General features: G+C 42.9%; 1 protein-coding gene across 1 annotated transcript in view; it reads right to left on the minus strand.

Moving 5' to 3' along the window:
• LOC121575388 (lysine-specific demethylase phf2) overlaps positions 1 to 19,680 on the minus strand; it is a 199,830-nt gene that overhangs the window by 92,898 nt on the left and 87,252 nt on the right. The window contains exons 14-16 of the mRNA XM_045216399.1: positions 6,929 to 7,047; positions 4,437 to 4,600; positions 3,871 to 3,938 (exon numbers count right to left, since the gene is read on the minus strand). Coding sequence (XP_045072334.1) covers positions 3,871 to 3,938; positions 4,437 to 4,600; positions 6,929 to 7,047 — 351 coding nt within the window. The remainder of the gene's footprint in view (positions 1 to 3,870; positions 3,939 to 4,436; positions 4,601 to 6,928; positions 7,048 to 19,680) is intronic.

Genomic DNA, 19,680 nt, shown 5'->3' on the forward strand with positions numbered 1-19,680 from the left:
CCGCATAGCCTCTGAGAATAACATTGACATATACACTGACACGGTGACTGAGTTCATCAGGAAGTGTATAGGGGATGTGGTTCCCACTGTGAATATTAAAACCTACCCAAACCAAAAACTGTGGATAGATGGCAGCATTCGCACAAAACTTAAAGCGCGAACCACCGCATTTAACCACGCCAAGGTGACTGGGAATATGGTTAAATACAAAATAGTGTAGTTATTCCGTCCGTAAGGCAATCAAACAGGCAAAATGTCAGTACAGAGACAAAGTGGAGTCACAATTCAACGGCTCAGACACGAGACGTATGTGGGAGGGTCTACAGACAATCATGGACTACAAAGCAAAAAGCAGCCACATCAAGGACACCGACGTCTTGCTCCCGGACAAGCTGAACACCTTCACCCGTTTTGAGGATAACACAGTGCCACCGATGCAGCCCGCTCCCGAGGACTGTGTGCTCTCGTTCTCCGTGGCCGACGTGAGTAAGACATTTAAGCATGTTAACCCCCGCAAGGCTGCCGGCCCAGATGGCATCCCTAGCCGCGTCCTCAGAGCATGCGCAGACCAGCTGGCTGGTGTGTTTACGGACATATTCAATCTCTCCCTATCCCAGTCTGCTGTCCCCACATGCTTCAAGATGTCCACCAATATTCCTGTACCCAAGAAAGCAAAGGTAGCTGAACTAAATGACTATCGCACCGTAACACTAACCTTCTGTAATCATGAAGTGCTTTGAGAGGCTAGTTAAGGATCATATCACCTCTACCTTACCTGTCACCTTAGACCCACTTTAATTTGCATACTGCCCCAACAGATCCACAGACGATGCAATCGCCATCACACTGCACACTGCCCTATCCCATCTGGACAAGAGGAATACCTATGTAAGAATGCTGTTCATTGACTATAGCTCATCATTAAGCTCGAGGCCCTGGGTCTGAACCCCACCCTGTGAAACTGGGTCCTGGACTTCCTGACGGGCCGCCCCCAAGTGGTGAAGGTAGGAAACAACACCTCCACTACGCTGATCCTCAACACTGGGGCCCCACAGGGGAGCGTGCTCAGCCCCCTCCTGTACTCCCTGTTCACCCATGACTGCGTGGCTATGCACGCCTCCAACTCAATCATCAAGTTTGTAGACGACACAACAGTAGTAGGCTTGATTACCAACAATGACGAGACCGCCTACAGGGAGGAGGTGAGGGCTCTGGGAGTGTGGTGCCAGGAAAATAACCTCTCACTCAACAAAATGAAGGAGCTGATCGTGGACTTCAGGAAACAGCAGAGGGAGCACGCCCATATCCACATCGATGGGACTGCAGTGGAGAAGGTGGAAAGGTTCAACATCCTCGGCGTACACATCACTGACAATCTGAAATGGTCCACCCACGCAGACAGTGTGGTGAAGAAGGCGCAATAGAGCCTCTTCGACCTCAGGAGGCTGAAGAAATGTGGCTTGGCACCTAAAACCCTCACAAACTTTTACAGATGCACAATTGAGAGCATCCTGTCGGGCTGTATCACCGCCTGGTACGGCAACTGCACCGCCCGCAACCACAGGGCTCTCCAGAGGGTGGTGCGGTCTGCACAACGCATCACCGGGGGCACACTGCCTGCCCTCCAGGACACCTACAGCACCGATGTCACAGGAAGGCCAAAAAGATCAGCAAGGACATCAACCACCCGAGCCACGGCCTGTTCAACCCGTTACCATCCAGAAGGCGAGGTCAGTACAGGTGCATCAAAGCTGGGACAGAGAGACTGAAAAACAGCTTCTATCTCAAGGCCATCAGACTGTTAAATAGCCATCACTAGCCGGCTACCACCCGGTTACTCAACCCTGCACCTTAGAGGCTGCTGCCCTATATACATAGACTTGGAATCACTGGTCACTTTAATAATGTTTACATACTGCTTTACTCATCTCATATGTACAGTGGGGGAAAAAAGTATTTAGTCAGCCACCAATTGTGCAAGTTCTCCCACTTAAAAAGATGAGAGAGGCCTGTCATTTTAATCATAGGTACACGTCAACTATGACAGACAAAATGAGAAAAAATAATCCAGAAAATCACATTGTAGGATTTTTTATGAATTTATTTGCAAATGATGGTGGAAAATAAGTATTTGGTCAATAACAAAAGTTTCTCAATACTTTGTTATATACCCTTTGTTGGCAATGACACAGGTCAAACGTTTTCTGTAAGCCTTCACAAGGTTTTCACACACTGTTGCTGGTATTTTGGCCCATTCCTCCATGCAGATCTCCTCTAGAGCAGTGATGTTTTGGGGCTGTCGCTGGGCAACACAGACTTTCAACTCCCTCCAAAGATTTTCTATGGGGTTGAGATCTGGAGACTGGCTAGGCCACTCCAGGACCTTGAAATGCTTCTTACGAAGCCACTCCTTCGTTGCCCGGGCGGTGTGTTTGGGATCATTGTCATGCTGAAAGACCCAGCCACGTTTCATCTTCAATGCCCTTGCTGATGGAAGGAGGTTTTCACTCAAAATCTCACGATACATGGCCCCATTCATTCTTTCCTTTACACGGATCAGTCGTCCTGGTCCCTTTGCAGAAAAACAGCCCCAAAGCATGATGTTTCCACCCCCATGCGTCACAGTAGGTATGGTGTTCTTTGGATGCAACTCAGCATTCTTTGTCCTCCAAACACGACGAGTTGAGTTTTTACAAAAAGTTCTATTTTGGTTTCATCTGACCATATGACATTCTCCCAATCCTCTTCTGGATCATCCAAATGCACTCTAGCAAACTTCAGACGGGCCTGGACATGTACTGGCTTAAGCAGGGGGACACGTCTGGCACTGCAGGATTTGAGTCCCTGGCGGCGTAGTGTGTTACTGATGGTAGGCTTTGTTACTTTGGTCCCAGCTCTCTGCAGGTCATTCACTAGGTCCCCCCGTGTGGTTCTGGGATTTTTGCTCACCGTTCTTGTGATCATTTTGACCCCACGGGGTGAGATCTTGCGTGGAGCCCCAGATCGAGGGGAGATTATCAGTGGTCTTGTATGTCTTCCATTTCCTAATAATTGCTCCCACAGTTGATTTCTTCAAACCAAGCTGCTTACCTATTGCAGATGCAGTCTTCCCAGCCTGGTGCAGGTCTACAATTTTGTTTCTGGTGTCCTTTGACAGCTCTTCGGTCTTGGCCATAGTGGAGTTTGGAGTGTGACTGTTTGAGGTTGTGGACAGGAGTCTTTTATACTGATAACAAGTTCAAACAGGTGCCATTAATACAGGTAACGAGTGGAGGACAGAGGAGCCTCTTAAAGAAGAAGTTACAGGTCTGTGAGAGCCAGAAATCTTGCTTGCTTGTAGGTGACCAAATACTTATTTTCCACCATAATTTGCAAATAAATTCATAAAAAATCCTACAATGTGATTTTCTGGATTTTTTTTCTCAATTTGTCTGTCATAGTTGACGTGTACCTATGATGAAAATCACAGGCCTCTCTCATCTTTTTAAGTGGGAGAACTTGCACAATTGGTGGCTGACTAAATACTGTTTTTCCCCACTGTTTATACTGTATTCTATTCTACTGTATTTTAGTCAATGCCACTCCGACATTGCTCGTCCTAATATTTATATATTTCTTAATTCCATTCTTTTACTTTTAGATTTGTGTGTATTGTTGTGAATTGATAGATACTACTGCACTGTTGGAGATAGGAACACAAGCATTTCACTACACCCGCAATAACATCTGCTAAATATGTGTACGTGACCAATAACATTTTATTTTATTTCGTGTGAAAAGGGTCTGAGCGAACAGGATGTTAGACATTCTAATAGCAGGATATTATTGGTCATACCTTGGGGGAGGAGCTTACGGGAGGAGTTTATGTACCTTGACATCAGAGGGGATGAGCTTTGGCTTCTTGGATGGCTGGATTGGTTCTTTGATGTTTGACAGGACTTGCAGAGAGAGAAGAGAGAGTCAATCAACAACTAGCCAATCACAAGAGAGAGTCAAATCAACAACTAGCCAATCAAAAGACAGGACTAGTCTATTACACTAAGGTCAACTTTTATAGATTTGCTTCAGTATTGTGACAAAGAAATATATATGTAATGCAAAGCTAGGAACTGTGATATAGCTTTTCTTGGCTGAAATATGTAGTGGTGTGATATAATATTTTGCCAATATATAAATTAGCATAACTTCGCATATTTTAGCTGCCCATCGTAGTGCGTTTTTACCTGAAGGTAGTAATGGCTTTCAAACAGAAAGTAGTAATTGTCTAGGACTAGATTGACCAGGCATAGGAGGTGGTGTGTCACCGAGTCCTGAGGTAATGTTCCAGGGCACTCAGGTAAGAATTTGCCAACATGAGCATCATTTGAAGCCACTGAGCTGCCCATTGTGGTGAATTTTACCTGAAGGTAGTATTGACTTTCAAACAGAAAACTCACAGGATAAGTCTCTCTTTTTCCTCCTGATGGGGAACTCATCGATCTTCAGCTCTCCTTCATCCGACACGTAGTCATACTCGTCTCTCACCAGCTTGGCCTTGTCCTCTTTTAGGTTTAGTAACGAGCCGAACACACTGGAGTTGGTCTGGGGCTTCAGCTTAGAACTGAGAGAGAGAGAGAGAGAGAGAGAGAGAGAGAGAGAGAGAGAGAGAGAGAGAGAGAGAGAGAGAGAGAGAGAGAGAGGGGGAGAGAGAGAGAGAGAGAGGGAGAGAGAGAGAGATCGAGAGAGAGAGAGAGAGAGAGAGAGAGAGAGAGAGAGAGAGAGAGAGAGAGAGAGAGAGAGAGAGAGAGAGAGAGAGAGAGAGAGAGAGAGAGAGAGAGAGAGAGAGAGAGAGAGAGAGAGAGAGAGAGAGAGAGAGAGAGAGAGAGAGGGAGAGGGAGAGATCGAGAGAGAGAGATCGAGAGAGATCGAGAGAGGGAGAGGGAGAGGGAGAGATCGAGAGAGAGAGATCGAGAGAGATCGAGAGAGAGAGAGAGAGATTTTTGATTTTATGTGCAATTTACATTTGCTGTACTTAGGACATTCGCCGCATTTGTTGATTACGAAATCTGAAAATACTCTGGATACATTTAGTAACATTATACGAATATTCCTGGAAAATGTGGAGTAGGTGCAACATAAGACAAGAAAATGACAAGGGTTTGAGTGAGAGGACTAACTGGTGTCTCCAAGTGGACACATGCTTTGACTCAGAGAAGAGTCTCCAACTAGAAGGTTCTTTATGACTCAGGAAGAGTCTCCAACTAGAAGGTTCTTTATGACTCAGAGAAGAGTCTCAACTAGAAGGTTCTTTATGAATCAGAGAAGAGTCTCCAACTAGAAGGTGCTTTATGACTCAGAGAAGAGTCTCCAACTAGAAGGTGCTTTATGACTCAGAAGAGTCTCCAACTAGAAGATGCTTTATGACTCAGAGAAGAGTCTCCAACTAGAAGGTGCTTTATGAATCAGAGAAGAGTCTCCAACTAGAAGGTGCTTTATGACTCAGAGAAGAGTCTCCAACTAGAAGGTTCTTTATGACTCAGGAAGAGTCTCCAACTAGAAGGTTCTTTATGACTCAGAGAAGAGACTCCAACTAGAAGGTTCTTTATGACTCAGAGAAGAGTATCCAACTTGAAGGTGCTTTATGACTCAGAGAAGAGTCTCAACTAGAAAGGGCTTTATGACTCAGAGAAGAGTCTCCAACTAGCAGGTCCTTTATGACTCAAAGAGTCTCCAACTAAAAGGTGCTTTATGACTCAGAGAAGAGTCTCCAACTAGAAGGTGCTTTATGACTCAGAGAAGAGTCTCCAACTAGAGGTTCTTTATGACTCAGAGAAGAGTCTCCAACTAGAATGTTCTTTATGACTCAGAGAAGAGTCTCCAACTAGAAGGTGCTTTATGACTCAGAGAAGAGTCTCCAACTAGAAGGTGCTTTATGACTCAGAGAAGAGTCTCCAACTAGAAGGTTCTTTATGACTCAGAGAAGAGTCTCCAACTAGGTGCTTTATGACTCAGAGAAGAATCTCCAACTAGAAGGTGCTTTCTGGAGCTCTCCTAGCTGGGCCGTTGAGGAACTAGATCAAGCACAGCTGTATTCGTTTGGAACACAGCCCTGCATCCCGCCATCACACAGTTACCGTTGTTGTTTACACAATCCAAAAACAATCCATTATAAATCACAATCTGGGTCGGTTGGGCATCATTTGAAAGCTTGTTCTATTGCCAACATGACTAGCTAAGTTATAAAATATGATCTTACAGTGTTAGGCTTTCACAAGGAACTTCAGAGAAACAGATGGTAATTTTCGTGGCCATAGAAAGGAGTCGTGAGTTCATTCAGGCGCGTGTTTCGCAGCAAATGTTCTTCACAATAGATACACAGTAAATAAGCTCATTCTGTTCAGAACAAGCCAGGGTATGATGCCATGTCACCTTGTAACTGTACATCAAACATCGTAATCATTAACTTTGACACTGTATATGACAGGAGTTTTATGATTTGGAAATGTGAAGTCCACACTTGGACTAACGGGTTATAAATTCTAATCCTCAACATCTCATCTTTCAAAATACATTTATTTACAGCATTTCCCTCACTCAGACAACAAAACATTTGCAAAATGTTTGCAATTAGTGGGAGGGATGGGGGCAGCTTCTTGTCGCACGGTGCTCAAGGTCAGAACGGCTGTCAGTCAAAACACATACAGAGCTGTGACATCATGTATAGTATGTTACTGTACAGACACTATGTTTATAATCTGCCATTTTGAGTATAAAACAGTACAGGATGACAAGAATGTTAATTCACATTAATGATGGATAGTTCTCACTCTCTCCAAGGACAGATAGATCTATCTCACTCACTCACTCACTCACTCACACACACACACACACACACACACACACACACACGCACGCGCACTCACACATCGCTCCAGTGTACAGTGCTTACCCTAGTAACTTCTTGTGTGTCATTGAAAAGGCAAACTTGTCTTTGTTGCCCGACAGCAGCGTTCTCTCAAACTTGTGCACTTCAGTTTCCATCTTCAATAAGGAATCTGGTTTACTGTTCTGTAATGGACAACAAAGATCACTTAATGTCATACACTGGCAGAAGAACAGACAGCTGAACAATGTGTAGAACAATGTAACAGTAACATTTAAAGTATTACAACATTTCCAAACAGCTGATAGAAGATTTGCGGCCTGCTAAAATAATCTACCGAATACTAGAACCAGCTAAAAAGTTAATCAAATTACAGTAAACGGAATCAAAATCTGAATGATTGGAATATTTGGGGTCAGCCCTAGTGTTGATCCTTGTAAGTCTCTGGAAGATGATCTGAGATAATCCTGATGAGATAACCCGATGAGATAACCCAATGAGATAACCCGATGAGATAACCCGATGAGATAACCCGATGAGATAACCCAATGAGATAACCCAATGAGATAACCCAATGAGATAACCCAATGAGATAACCCAATGAGATAACCCAATGAGATAACCCAATGAGATAACCCAATGAGTACCTATCTACTCTGAGATGACCCTTGTTACAGCGCCTTGTAAAGTATTCATCCCCCTTGGCGTTGTTCCTATTTTGTTGCATTACAACCTGTAATTTAAATTGATTTTTATTTGGATTTCATGTAATGGACATACACAAAATAGTCCAAATTGGTGAAGTGAAATGAAAAACATAACTTGCTTCAAAAAAGTATAAAAAATAAATAACAGAAAATTGGTGCGTGCATATGTATGTCACCCCCTTTGCTATGAAGCCCCTAAATAAGATCTGGTGCATTTCAAGGTCCTGGAGTGGCCTAGCCAGTCTCCAGATCTCAACCCCATAGAAAATCTTTGGAGGGAGTTGAAAGTCTGTGTTGCCCAGCGACAGCCCCAAAACATCACTGCTCTAGAGGAGATCTGCATGGAGGAATGGGCCAAAATACCAGCAACAGTGTGTGAAAACCTTGTGAAGACTTACAGAAAACGTTTGACCTGTGTCATTGCCAACAAAGGGTATATAACAAAGTATTGAGAAACTTTTGTTATTGACCAAATACTTATTTTCCACCATAATTTGCAAATAAATTCATAAAAAATCCTACAATGTGATTTTCTGGATTTTTTTTTCTCATTTTGTCTGTCATAGTTGACGTGTACCTATGATTAAAATTACAGGCCTCTCTCATCTTTTTAAGTGGGAGAACTTGCACAATTGGTGGCTGACTAAATACTTTTTTTCCCCACTGTACTTTCTTCCATCAGCAGAATATGACCGATGAAGTCAAAAGTCAAACTGAAGTTAACAAAACAGCACCCACAATCTTTTTATTATCAATTTCTCTCAGCCAATCATCAGTCATTTGTGTAAGTGCTGTGCTTGTTGAATGTCTTTCCCTATAAGCATGCTGAAAGTTTGTTGTCAATGTGTTTACTGTAAAATAGCATTGGATCTGGTCAAACACAATTTTTTCCAATAGTTTAGTTTTAGTTTTAGTTTTAGTTAATAGTTTACTAAGGGTTGGTAACAGGCTGATTGGTCGGCTATTTGAGCCAGTAAAGGGGGCTTTACTATTCTTAGGTAGCGGAATGACGTTTGCTTCCCTCCAGGCCTGAGGACACACACTTTCTAGTAGGTTTAAATTGAAAATATGGCAAATAGGAGTGGCAATATCGTCCGCTATTATCCTCAGTAATTTTCCATCCAAGTTGTCACACCCCGGTGGCTTGTCATTGGTGATAGACAACAATCATTTTTTCACCTCTTCCACACTCACTTTACGTATTCAAATTTACAATGCTTGTCTTTCATAATTTGGCCAGATATGTCTCCCGAGTGGCGCAGTGGTCTAAGCTGTGCCACTAGAGATCCTGGTTCGAATCCAAGCTCTGTCGTAGCCGGCCATGACCGGGAGACCAATGGGGCGGCGCACCATTGGCCCAGCGTCGTCCAGGGTAGGGGAGGGAATGGCCGGCAGGGATGTAGCTCAGCTGGTAGAGCATGGCGTTTGCAACGCCAGGGTTGTGGGTTCGATTCCCACGGGGGGCCAGTATGAAAAATAAATAAAAAATAATGTATGCACTCACTAACTGTAAGTCGCTCTGGATAAGAGCGTCTGTTAAATGACTAAAATGTAAATGTAAAAATGTAAATGTAATATACTTGGATGTGTAGTGTCAGCAATTGTTGCTGGCATGTCATGCCTAAGTTTGCTAATCTTGCCAATGAAAAAATCATTAAAGTAGTTGGCAATATCAGTTGGTTTTGTGATGAATGAGCCATCTGATTCAATGAATGATGGAGCTGAGTTTGCCTTTTTTCCCATAATTTCATTTAAGGTGCTCCAAAGTTTTTTACTATCATTCTTTATGTCATTTATCTTTGTTTCATAGTGTAGTTTCTTCTTCTTTTTATTCAGTTTAGTCACATGATTTATCAATTTGCAGTACGTTTTCCAATCGGTTGTGCAACCAGACTAATTTGCCATTCCTTTTGCCTCATCCCTCTCAGCCATATAATTTTTCAATTCCTCATCAATCCACAGGGATTCACCATTTTTACAGTCATTTGCTTAATGGGTACATGCTTGTTAGTAACTGGAATAAGCAATTTCATAAATGTGTCAAGTGCAGTGGCTGGTTGCTCCTCATTACACACCACGGACCAACAAATATCCTTTACATTAACAACATAGGAATCACTACAAAACGTATTGTATGACCTCTTATACACTATATTAGGCCCAGCCTTTGGAGCTTTGGTTTTCCTAGATATGGCTACTATATTGTGATCACTACATCCAATGGATCTGGATACTGCTTTAAAGCAAATTTCTGCAGCATTAGTAAAGATGTGATCAATACATGTTGATGATTTAATTCCTGTACTGTTTGTAACTACCCTGGTAGGTTGACTGATAACCTGAACCAGGTTGCAGGCACTGGTTACAGTTTGAAGCTTTCTCTTGAGTGGGCAGCCTGATGAAAGCCAGTCAATATTTAAATCACCCAGAAAGTATACCTCTCTATTGATATCACATACATTATCAAGCATTTCACACATTATCCAGATACTGACTGTTAGCAATTGATCTATAGCAGCTTCCCACCAGAATTGGCTTTAGGTGAGGCAGATGAACCTGTAGCCATATTAATTCAACAGTATTTAACATGAGATCCTCTCTAATCTTTACAGGAATGTGGTTCTGAATAGAAACAGCAACACCTCCACCATTGGCATTTCTATATTTTCTGTAAATGTTATAACCTTGTATTGCTACCACTGTATCATCAAATGTATTATCTAAGTGAATTTCAGAGATAGTCAGGATATGAATGTCATCTGTTACTAGCAATTTATTGATTACATGAACCTTGTTTCTTAAGCTACATATGTTAACGTGGGCTATTTTGAGCACTTTTCTTCTGGGATTCTTACTTGTTTTTATTGCTTTACTGGGAAGCTTAGCAGCAGTAGCTCATGTTATTTACGTTCACACAGTGGCCTTCCTCTTAGGGCACACCACTTCAGTGCTAACAGCATAAATCTGGTTCATAGGCACATGATTACTGCATCCAATAGCTGTAGGATCAGCAGAGGCATTCCGGGCAGTAAGAGGGACATAAATTAGGTTACTTACATTGTGTCTTCCAACGCCCCTGGGATAATGTACATTTGCTGAAGCATTATGGCAACTCTGCGTCACAATGGTAGGGATTAGCTGAGCTGGGCTTGGGTCATTGATAAGTCATTGTCTCAATGCAGCCTTATAATGCTGTGAAAGGATCCAGGTACCCAAATGATTTAGGTGGATCCCATCCTCCTTATTAAACCTGTTTTGTTTTCAAAAGGTATCAAAATTGTCAACAAAAGTTACACCCATTGAGCTGCAATAATCACGTAGCCAGTTGTGAAGAGAAAGAATCCTGCTAAAGCGTTCAATGCCACTATTCAGAGAGGGCAATTCAAGTCCCCTGTAACTATAACCAATTCAAGTCCCACCCAACAATAACCAATTCAAGTCCCCTCCAACTATAACCAATTAAAGTCCTCTCCAACAATAACCAATTAAAGTCCCCTCCAATAATAACCAATTAAAGTCCCCTCCAACTATAACCAATCAAAGTCCCCTCCAACTATAACCAATTAAAGTCCCCTCCAATAATAACCAATTAAAGTCCCCTCCAATAATAACCAATTAAAGTCCCCTCCAATAATAACCAATTAAAGTCCCCTCCAACTATAACCAATTAAAGTCCCCTCCAATAATAACCAATTAAAGTCCCCTCCAATAATAACCAATTAAAGCCCCCTCCAACTATAACCAATTAAAAACCAATTATTTTTGCATTGTCTCTGGGTTGTCTTCATTTGGTGCATACTGGTTCAGAATAGTTTCCTACTGGCCCCACTATCATCACATATCTACCCTGATCAGCCCTCAAAACGTTATATTTGGCAAAGCACACCGATCTATTAAACAAGATTGCAACCCCTCTTTTTTTTTCTCACCTTGAAAATGAGCTAAATACTTGATCTACCCATTCTCTTTTAATTTGTTTATGTTAATGATCTGTCTCCTGGACCAGAACAAGCAGTTTTCTTCCTTTTTATAGGATGGTGTATACCATTTATATTATAACTAATACAATTCAAACTAGTCATGTTTAATCTGTTGTTTTGCATTCATACATAACTCCCTCTTTGACTTCTAGTATCCTCCCTCTCATCAGTCAAGGTTTGTGAAGTGCAGAAACTCACGCCAAAGGCTCAAAATGCTGGTCAAGGATAAAGGATCATGGAACACATAGAACGTAACAAAACAAACAAAATCAGTGTTCCCTCTAAAAAACAACTGGTTGTCTCAAATAAAAGTTATGTTGTTGATGATCTAAAATAAAATAAACCAGCCCCCGTTGACATATGGCAGAAAGCTGTGACTTCCCTGTCTCTCTGGGATAAACACACTCCGTGTTGATGCAACGACCCAAATTAGTAAAATCCTCATCTTAGGATGTTGCTGCCCGAACCCGGTTGAGTGTAAAAACTCACTCAAAAATCGATGGACGCCCACCCTGCACCCGACCCATTGAACTTATCATCAGCTTTAAAATCAAAGTTTTAGACTGCTAACATATCAAATCAAATGTTATTTGTCACATGTGCCGAATACAACAGGTGTAGACCTTACAGTGAAATGCTTACTGACAAGCCCTTAACCAACAATGCAGTTTTAAGAAAAATAAGTGTTAAGTAAAAATAAAAAAAGAAGAAAAATAGAAAAATAACACATAATTAAAGAGCAGTAGTAAAAGAAGAGTAGCGAGGCTACATACAGGGGGTACCGGTACAGAGTCAATGTGCGGGGGCACCGGTTAGTCGAGGTAATTGAGGTAATATGTACATGTAGGTAGAGGTAAAGTACCGCTTGCCGTGCGGTAGCAGAGAAAACAGTCTATGACTTGGGTAACTGGAGTCTGACAATTTTTTGGGCCTTCCTCTGACACCGCCTGGTATAGAGGTCCTGGATGGCTGGAAGCTTGGCTGTACTGGGACGTACGCATTACCCTCTGTAGTGCCTTGCGGTCGGAGGCCAAGTAGTTGCCATACCAGGCGGTGATGCAACCAGTCAGGATGCTCTCGATGGTGCAGCTGTAGACCATTTTGAGGATCTGAGGACCCATGCCAAATCTTTTCAGTCTCCTGAGGGGGAATAGGCTTTGTTGTTCCCTCTTCACGACTGTCTTGGTGTGTTTGTTGGTGATGTGGACACCAAGGAACTTGAAGCTCTCAACCTGCTCCACTACAGCCCCGTCGATGAGAATGGGGGCGTGTTCAGTCCTCTTATTTTCCTGTAGTCCACAATCATCTCCTTTGTCTTGGTCACATTGAGGGAGAGGTTGTTATCCTGGCACCACACGGCCAGGTCTCTGACCTCCTCCCTATGGGCTGTAACATCGTTGAAGGCAATCAGGCCTACCACTGTTATGTCGTCGGCAAACTTAATGGTGTTGGAGTCGTGCTTGGGTGAACAGGGAGTACAGGAGGGGACTGAGCACGCACCCGTGAGGGGCCCCCGTGTTAAGGATCAGCGTGGCAGATGTGTTGTTACCTACCCTTACCACCTGGAGGCGGCCCGTCAGGAAGTCCAGGATCCAGTTGCAGAGGGAGGTGTTTAGTCCCAAGGTCCTTAGCTTATTGATGAGCTTTGAGGGCACTATGGTGTTGAACGCTGAGCTGTAGTCAATGAATAGCATTCTCACGTAGGTGTTCCTCTTGTCCAGGTGGGAAAGGGCAGTGTGGAGCGCAATAGAGATTGCATCATCTGTGGATCTGTTCGGGCGGTATGCAAATTGAGTGGGTCTAGGGCAGGGTTCTTCAATTCCGGTCCTGGAGGGCCGAAACACCTCTGTTTTTCATCCTCTCCTTCTAATCAGACGCTAATTCAGACCTGGGACACCAGGTGAGTGCAATTAACTACCAAGTAGAAATAAAAAACAGAAGTGTTTTGGCCCTCCAGGACCGGAATTGAAGAACCCTGGTCTAGGGTTTCTGGGATAATGGTGTTGATGTGAACCATGACAAGCCTTTCAAAGCACTTCATGGCTACAGATGTGAGTGCTAAGGGTCGGTAGTCATTTAGGCAGGTTACCTTAGTGTGCTTGGGCACAGGGACTATGGTGGTTTGTTTGAAACATGTTGGTATTACAGACTCAGTCAGGGACAGGTTGAAAATGTCAGTGAAGACACTTGCCAGTTGGTCAGCACATGCTCTGAGTACACGTCCTGGTAATCCGTCTGGCCCTGCGGCCTTGTGACTGTTGACCTGTTTAAAGGTCTTACTCACATCGGCTATGGAGAGCATGATCACACAGTCGTCCGGAACAGCTGATGCTCTCATGCACGCTTCAGTGTTGCTTGCCTTGAAGCGAGCATAGACGTAATTTAGCTTGTCTTGTAGGCTCGCGTCACTGGGCGTTTCGCGGCTATGCTTCCCTTTGTAGTCCGTAATAGTTTGCAAGCACAGCTGCTTCCGACGAGCGTCAGAGCCGGTGTAGTACGATTCAATCTTAGTCCTGTATTGACACTTTTCCTGTTTGATGGTTCGTCTGAGGGCATAGTGGGATTTCTTATAAGCATCCGGGTTAGAGTCCCGCTCCATGAAAGCGGCAGCTCTAGCCTTTAGCTCGGTGTGGATGTTGCCTGTAATCCATGGCTTCTGGTTGGGGTATGTACGGTCACTGAGGGGACGACGTCATCGATGCACTTATTAATGAAGCCGATGACTGAGGTGGTATACTCCTCAATGCCATCAGAAGAATCCCGGAACATATTCCAGTCTATGCTAGCGAAACAGTCCTGTAGCTTAGCATCTACGTCATCTGACCACTTGTATACACTACACTACATGACCAAAATAATGTGGACACCTAGTCGTCGCAAATCTCATTCCAAAATCATGGATATGGAGTTGGTCCCCCCTTTGCTGCTATAACAGCCTCCACTATTCAGAGAAGGCTTTCCACTGTCCTGTGTAGCTCAGTTGGTAGAGCATAGCGCTTGCAAAGCCAGGGTTGTGGGTTCGTTTCCCACAGGGGGCCAGTATGAAAAAAAAATATATATATATATGCACTCACTAACTGTAAGTCGCTCTGGATAAGAGCGTCTGCTAAATGACTAAAATTTTAAAATGTAGATGTTGGAACATTGCTGCGGGGACTGGCTTCCATTCAGCCACAAGTGCATTAGTGAGGTCGGGCACTGATGTTGGGCGATTAGGCCTGGCTCGCAGTCGGCGTTCCAATTCATCCCAAAGGTGTTTGATGGGGTTGAGGTTAGGGCTCTGTGCAGGCCAGTCAAGTTCTTCCACACCGATCTTGACAAACCATTTCTGTATAGACCTCGCTTTGTGCACGGGGGCATTGTCATGCTGAAACAGGAAAGGGCCTTTCCCAAACTGTTGCCACAAAGTTGAAAGCACAGAATCGTCTAGAATGTCATTGTATGCTGTAGCGTTAAGAATTCCCTTAACAGGAACTAAGGGGCCTAGCCCGAACCATGAAAAACAGCCCCGAACCATTATTCCTACTCCACCAAACTTTACAGTTGGCACTACTTATTCGGACAGGTAGCGTTCTCCTGGAATCCGCCAAACCCAGATTAGTCCGTCGGACTGCCAGATGGTGACTCCAGAGAACGTGTTTCCACTGCTCCAGAGTCCAATGGCAGCGAGCTTTACACCACTCCAGCCAACGCTTGGCATTGTGCATGGTGATCTTAGGCTTTTCATGTGGCTGCTCGGCTATGGAAACCCATTTCATGAAGCTCCCGACAAACATTTATTTTGCTGACGTTGCTTCCAGAGGCAGTTTGGAACTCGGTAGTGAGTGTTGCAACCGATGACAGATGATTTTTACGTGCTTCAGCACTCTGCGGTCCCGTTCTGTGAGCTTGTGTGGCCTACCACTTCGCGGCTGAGCCGTTGTTGCTCCTAGACATTTCCACTTCACAATAACGGCACTTATAGTTGAACCGGGGCAGCTCTAGCAGGGCAGAAATTTGACAAACTGACTTGTCGGAAAGGTGGCATCCTGTGACGGTGCCACATTGAAAGCCACTGAACTCTTCAGTAACGCCATTCTACTGCCAATGTTTGTCTATGGAGATTGCATGGCTGTGTGCTCGATTTTATACACCTGTCAGCAACGGGTGTGGCTGAAATAGCCGAATCCACTAATTTAAAGGGGTGTCCACATACTGATAGTTTAGTACTTGGGTCAGAGCTTGTTTTCCCGTTCATGACATCACTGGAAACCCGAGTTCGGCCCACATTTTGACTCCAATGCTTCCCACAGCTGTGTTAAGTTGGCTGAATGTCCTTTGGGTGGTGGACCATTCTTGATACACATGGGAAACTGTTGAGCGTGAAAAACCCAGCAACGATGCAGTTCTTGACACAAAAAGGCACTTGAATCTTTTGTCTTGCCCATTCACCCTCTGAATGGCACACATACCCAGGTCTCAATTGTCTCAAGGCTTATAAATCCTTCTTTAACCTGTCTCCTCCCCTTCATCTACACTGATTGAAGTGGATTTAACAAGTGACATCAACAAGGGATCATAGCTTTCACCTAGATTCGCCTGGTCAGTATATGTCATGTGCCCAATGTTTTGTCCACTCTTTGTATATCTTTCTGGTCTGTGATGACCTACACTACCGTTCTAAAGTTTGGGGTCACTTAGAAATGTCCTTGTTTTCGAAAGAAAAGCAATTTTTTGCCCATTAAAATAACATCAAATTGATCAGAAATACAGTGTAGACATTGTTAATGTTGTAAATGGCTATTGTAGCTGGAAACGGCTGATTTTTAATGGAATATCTACATAGGCGTACAGAGGCCCATTATCAGCAACCATCAGTCCTGTGTTCCAATGGCACGTTGTATTTGCTAATCCAAGTTTATCATTTGAAAAGGCTAATTGATCATTAGAAAACCTTTTTGCAATTATGTTAGCACAGCTGAAAACGGTTGTGCTGATTAAAGAAGCAATAAAACTGGCTTTCTTAATTACACCCAGTTTTCTGCATTGGGCCCTGGTCAACAGTAGTGCACCATGTAGGGGGATAGGGTGCCATTTGGGCCCTGGTCAACAGTAGTGCACCATGTAGGGGGATAGGGTGCCATTTGGGCCCTGGTCAACAGTAGTGCACCATGTAGGGGGATAGGGTGCCATTTGGGCCCTGGTCAACAGTAGTGCACCATGTAGGGGGATAGGGTGCCATTTGGGACGCCCGGCAGATGTGAATGCTTATTGGTGGAATGTTGTTGATATGACAGCCGGTTGGCTGGGTCCGTGTTCTAGAAGCTTTGAACGGTTCCGCCTGTTAATTTTGCTGATCTATAGTGTGTTAATGACTTTATGATGATCCCACAGCTTCTCAGCTTTAATAGACCAGAACCACTTGCATCTTGTTTTAAAAAGCTTGGATCTGGTTTATTTTTATGTTGAAGCATCATTATCATGTTTACATTGGTGTTTTTAAAGCATGCCAAGACAGCCTCGACTCAAACTATTCTGTATCTTACATTATATCAACCTTAATATTCAGCATCGTACATTATATCAACCTTTAACATTCTGTATCTTACATTATATTAACCTTTAATATTCTGTATCTTACATTACATTAACCTCCATCTTACCTAACTTAACTCAAACTATTTTGTATCTTACCTTGTGTTTCCAACTGTAACTGTTCTCTATCTTACCTAACTGTAACTGTTCTCTATCTTACCTAACTGTAACTGTTCTCTATCTTACCTAACTGTAACTGTTCTCTATCTTACCTAACTGTAACTGTTCTCTATCTTACCTAACTGTAACTGTTCTCTATCTTACCTAACTGTAACTGTTCTCTATCTTACCTAACTGTAACTGTTCTCTATCTTACCTAACTGTAACTGTTCTCTATCTTACCTAACTGTAACTGTTCTCTATCTTACCTAACTGTAACTGTTCTCTATCTTACCTAACTGTAACTGTTCTCTATCTTACCTAACTGTAACTGTTCTCTATCTTACCTAACTGTAACTGTTCTCTATCTTACCTAACTGTAACTGTTCTCTATCTTACCTAACTGTAACTGTTCTCTATCTTACCTAACTGTAACTGTTCTCTATCTTACCTAACTGTAACTGTTCTCTATCTTACCTAACTGTAACTGTTCTCTATCTTACCTAACTGTAACTGTTCTCTATCTTACCTAACTGTAACTGTTCTCTATCTTACCTAACTGTAACTGTTCTCTATCTTACCTAACTGTAACTGTTCTCTATCTTACCTAACTGTAACTGTTCTCTATCTTACCTAACTGTAACTGTTCTCTATCTTACCTAACTGTAACTGTTCTCTATCTTACCTAACTGTAACTGTTCTCTATCTTACCTAACTGTAACTGTTCTCTATCTTACCTAACTGTAACTGTTCTCTATCTTACCTAACTGTAACTGTTCTCTATCTTACCTAACTGTAACTGTTCTCTATCTTACCTAACTGTAACTGTTCTCTATCTTACCTAACTGAAGCTGTTCTGTAGCATACCATATACAGTTGAAGTCGGAAGTTTACATACACTTAGTTAGTCATTAAAACTCGTTTTCAACCACTCCACAAATTTCTTGTTAAGAAACTATAGTTTTGGCAAGTTGGTTAGGACATCTACTTTGTGCATGACACAAGTAATTTTTCCAACATTTGTTTACAGACAGATTATTTCACTTATAATTCACTGTATCACAATTCCAGTGGGTCAGAAGTTTACATACACTAAGTTGACTGTGCCTTTAAACAGCTTGGAAAATTCCAGAAAATGATGTCATGGCTTTAGAAGCTTCTGATAGGCTAATTGACATAATTTTAGTCAATTGGAGGTGTACCTGTGGATGTATTTCAAGGCCTACCTTCAAACTCAGTGCCTTTGCTTGACATCATGGGAAAATCTAAAGAAATCAGCCAAGACCTCAGAAAAAATTTGTAGACCTCCACAAGTCTGGTTCATCCTTGGGAGCAATTTCCAAACGCCTGAAGGCACCACGTTCATCTGTACAAACAGTAGTACGCAAGTATAAACACCATGGGACCACGCAGCCATCATACCGCTCAGGAAGGAGACGCGTTCTGTCTCCTAGAGATGAACGTACTTTGGTGCGAAAAGTGCAAATCAATCCCAGAACAACAGCAAAGGACCTTGTGAAGATGCTGGAGGAAACAGGTACAAAAGTATCTATATCCACAGTAAAACGAGTCCTATATCAACATAACCTGAAAGACCGCTTAGCAAGGAAGAAGCCACTGCTCCAAAACCGCCATAAAAAAGCCAGACTACGGTTTGCAACTGCACATGGGGACAAAGCTCGTCCTTTTTGGAGAAAGGTCCTCTGGTCTAATGAAACAAAAATAGAACTGTTTGCCCATAATGACCATCGTTATGTTTGGAGGAAAAGGGGGATGGCTTGCAAGCCGAAGAACACCATCCCAACCGTGAAGCACGGGGGTGGCAGCATCATGCTGTGGGGGTGCTTTGCTTCAGCAGGGACTGGTGCACTTCACAAAATAGATGGAATCATGAGGAAGGAAAATTATGTGGATATATTGAAGCAACATCTCAAGACATCAGTCAGGAAGTTAAAGCTTGGTCACAAATGGGTCTTCCAAATGGACAATGACCCCAATCATACTTCCAAAGTTGTGGCAAAATGGCTTAAGGACAACAAAGTCAAGGTATTGGAGTGGCCATCACAAAGTCCTGACCTCAATCCTATAGAAATGTGTGGGCAGAACTGAAAAAGCGTGTGCGAGCAAGGAGGCCTACAAACCTGACTCAGTTACACCAGCTCTGTCAGGAGGAATGGGCCAAAATTCACCCAACTTATTGTGGGAAGCTTGTGGAAGGCTACCCGAAACGTTTGACCCAAGTTAAACAATTTAAAGGCAATGCTACCAAATACTAATTGAGTGTATGTAAACTTCTGACCCCCTGGGAATGTGATGAAATAAATAAAAGCTTAAATAAATCATTCTCTCTACTATTATTCTGACATGTCACATTCTTAAAATAAAGTGGTGATCCTAACTGACCTAAAACAGGGAATTTTTACTAGGATTCAATGTCAGGAATTGTGAAAAACTGAGT

The sequence above is a fragment of the Coregonus clupeaformis genome, unplaced genomic scaffold (genome assembly GCF_020615455.1).
Source record: "Coregonus clupeaformis isolate EN_2021a unplaced genomic scaffold, ASM2061545v1 scaf0702, whole genome shotgun sequence".
In the NCBI taxonomy this organism is placed as follows: domain Eukaryota; kingdom Metazoa; phylum Chordata; class Actinopteri; order Salmoniformes; family Salmonidae; genus Coregonus; species Coregonus clupeaformis.